The sequence below is a fragment of the Zingiber officinale genome, chromosome 11A, assembly GCF_018446385.1.
Source record: "Zingiber officinale cultivar Zhangliang chromosome 11A, Zo_v1.1, whole genome shotgun sequence".
Taxonomy (NCBI): domain Eukaryota; kingdom Viridiplantae; phylum Streptophyta; class Magnoliopsida; order Zingiberales; family Zingiberaceae; genus Zingiber; species Zingiber officinale.
In genome coordinates, this window is record NC_056006.1 from 16316201 (window position 1) to 16319419 (window position 3219).

The 3219-nt window shown below is 43.8% G+C and overlaps 1 protein-coding gene across 1 annotated transcript; it reads right to left on the reverse strand.

Moving 5' to 3' along the window:
* Positions 1-1492: 1492 nt before the first annotated feature.
* On the reverse strand, positions 1493-2688 carry LOC122032591 (expansin-A4-like). Its single transcript, XM_042591897.1, has 3 exons — positions 2514-2688; positions 2110-2422; positions 1493-2029 (listed from the first exon to the last, which is right to left on the reverse strand). Exons 1-3 carry the CDS (start codon positions 2641-2643, stop codon positions 1726-1728), a joined length of 747 nt encoding a protein of 248 aa, XP_042447831.1. The 5' UTR covers positions 2644-2688; the 3' UTR covers positions 1493-1725.
* Positions 2689-3219: the final 531 nt, after the last annotated feature.

The window sequence follows — 3219 nt, forward strand, 5'->3', positions numbered from 1 at the left end:
AATTTTGGATTACACGAGATGACGCACCGCTCTCAAAAACTCACTTTTGTATTTATAAGTTTGTTAGAAGGAGAGTATTACATAGAGTAATAAAACTTTTCTCAAAAAAGGGAAAGATTATCCCTCTTGTTTGAGAGTAAGAAACGTAGAGAAAAAAGAAGCTTTGTAACTTTTGCGTAGAATATAGAATTTCTTCGTACTTCTAATGAGAGATGCAACTTCCATTTTATAGGAGATTGGATGATTATTTAATCATTGTCAATTAGTCAAATATTAGTTATATTATAGTCAAAATAATAGCAAGTAAATAAAGTCATTAATGGCTGATGTGGCAACCAATTAATATTTGTTAAACCAGCCAAAGATGTTAATTTTACAATCAAACAATTGTGAGTTTGCTAGCCAAATAATAATATAAAGAGCAATGATATGCAACGAGAACAAATCTTAAGGAAAAGTTCAGATATAGACATATAAATTCATAGTTCACCATTTTATTTTTGTAGGTCCCATCATTTTATGTGTCTATCATTGAATTTTTCTCTGAGATTTTTTCTCTTTACGTATTATTTTTCTAATATATATTTCTAGTTGGATAGAGGTTGATTTTCAACTATATTATTTTTCTTTTTTTCAACAATCGTAATTTAGGATTAGCTTGCTAGTATTTAGAGTAATTTTGCCGAATTCAACAAAGGGTCAAATCAGTAGAAGGCTTTGCCCAACGGATTAACGAGGTTGAACTAGAGAGGAGTAGAGCAAGAGGCGCATCAATTACGGGAATTTTTAGCATCACGTCAAACGGTTTGTTGATCATCTTATCAACAGTAATGAGCATCAGCTGGAGGGTTGTGTCGGTTACAAATACAGGAGGTTATGTAGTCGTTTGGAATGATGAGATTGAATAAAGGAAAGGGGCGCTCTCCTACTATTCTCCGTTCTTCTCTCCAAATCTAACTTGGGCGTCAGAGGGGCAGTCAAGTTGCCTTGGCCCCCTTCTAACCTCTGGTTAGTCTCTTTCAGAAGAGCCGATTTGTTAGGATTTTCTTGGCTATGTGCCAACCCGCTTAAGGCAGATTAGTTACGAGTCGACCCAGTAGAAGCCGACCCGATTGAAGAAACTGATCCAATAGCATCTACTCTATAAAAGTCGTTATAGGACAATCTTGTAAAAGTTGACTCCTCCCTCGATCTCAGACCGGAACCATTCATTGTATGATTGCTAAAGGTGCATGGTTTAGTTGTTGTATATAGAAAAACGATTATTCATTCGAGCTTTTAAGTACCGCATAGAAGAAACGAATTATCTATTTTAAAAAAAAACTGTAATTATCATATACGTCTGTTCATCGTTAACAAAGCTGCCTTTACTGTAATATCCAGGAATAAATCTTTCTATTTTATTGTAATTCTATAATTTTAGATTTCGCCTAACAGTTTGTTCCTTCAATCAAATAAACCAAAATTATATTAATAAAATAAGAGGAACTCGAGTGGATAATTCCACAACACATCCATAATTAGGTTGAGGTGCATTACCTTCCTTCCCTGTAACTGTAAGGTAAGCCCTGGCTTCCATAATTTCCACAAATGCCTTTTAAATTACAGGGTATATATATAGTGTATAGTTTAGGGGGGTTTAGAGTTTAGGAGGCTCCTGCGGGTGCTGCCTGATGAGCTAGCTACCTCTGCGTCCGATCAGCCTTAATTCCTTGATGAGCTTAGTTAGAATTGTCCACCCTCAAAGGTCTGGCCGAATTGCCACCCGGCCGGTGCCACGTCGAAGCTGGTGACCGTCCGGCCGTCGCTGGTCGTCACCTGGAAGGAGAGACTCTGCCCGTCGAGTAACGAGTTGCTCTGCCAGTTTTGGCCCCAGTTGCGCGACATCGCTTGCCACCCGCCCTTGGACCCCTTGATCGACACGGAGTGCACGTCGCCGGCTCCGGCCACGTTCGTGATCAAGACCAAGTTGAAGAAGGAATGGCCGTTGATGGTGAACCGTATTCCTCCCTTCTTCACGCAAGGCACCCTGCAGTGTAGAGTAACAAAAAACAGAGCTTTAGTGACTGCTTGATTCCGGCGAGGGAAGTTAAATGGCGAATGGAGCACCTGCGGAAGGAGACGGGGACGATGCCGGCTCGGTACTGCCCGATATGGAGGAACGCCGGCTGGGCGAGGTCGAAGTGCGGGCGCGGGGGGTTGCACCAGCCGCCATTGTCGCTGGGGAGGTCGTAGGTTGGGGGGCAGAAGTTGGTGGCGGTGACGATGATTGAGCCGGGGAGGCACGACTGGGGGTCGTCGGCGCACTGCAACTCGTAGCAAGAGCCGCAGCTGAGCCCGTCGTTGAACAGCGCCGTGCTGAGCGCCGCCGTGTTGGTGCCGTAGCCCGTGCTGTAGAGGTTCCCGTACCCGCAAGCGCCTCCTGCACAGCGAACAATCAATCCAATACAAAAAGTCAGCAAATTAAGAGTTCGCCGGAAACATTTCTTAAAAACTGTAGACATGGAGCTGACCCATGGTTCCGGAGGCGTCGCTGCCGCCGTAAAAGGTGGCGTGGGCGGATTCCCACCCGTAGGAGTCCGCAAAGGCGTATCCGGATAAGAGAAAGAAGAAGTGGAGAAAGAAGAGAGCGCCGGCGGCCATCGGAGGAGAGAACAGGGGATCGAAGTGAAGACTGGGTGTTGGTTGCTGTGTGGACTTGTGGCGATGGAGGAGGGGCATTTATAGGCACGGTGGCAATGGGCGGCGCGACGCTGCCTAGGGCAAAGAGACAAAACGAGTTTTGGCTGCTCGCCGGATAGCGACGGCGGGCACATGGAGCGGTGGCAGTTGAAGTACCAACCGCCGGGGATGGGTGTGGTCCTCCATCCACATGTGCTGCCGTATAACGTCGAGGCCAATTGTAATCATCTCCGCCGTGGTTATCAACAACATGCTACTGTTCCCAAGAAATGACAGGCAAATCCATATCAGCCACCGTTCATGTATCGATGATAATTTTGACATGTCCCTCGCATTCATAGTTGATTTCTGTCGGATGCCTATTCTCTTAAACATGTATAACAGTAATAGTCATTTATAATTTACTTTTTAATCAATTGGTGAAGGAAAATTTAAAGTAAGGATGAAGTGTGATAGGATGATCATGAATTTTAGTCATAAGATAAAATTATGTATATAATAAATCTTTGTTATGTGGCAAAAAAAAAAAAAAAGTTA

Coding starts and splice junctions, on each gene's coding strand:
- LOC122032591 (XM_042591897.1), bottom strand. CDS start 2,643: ATGGCCGCCGGCGCTCTCTTCTTTCTCCACTTCTTCTTTCTCTTATCC. Junction 2,423..2,513: donor CGACGCCTCCGGAACCATGG/GTCAGCTCCATG, acceptor TTCGCTGTGCAG/GAGGCGCTTGCGGGTACGGG. Junction 2,030..2,109: donor GTCCCCGTCTCCTTCCGCAG/GTGCTCCATTCG, acceptor TCTACACTGCAG/GGTGCCTTGCGTGAAGAAGG.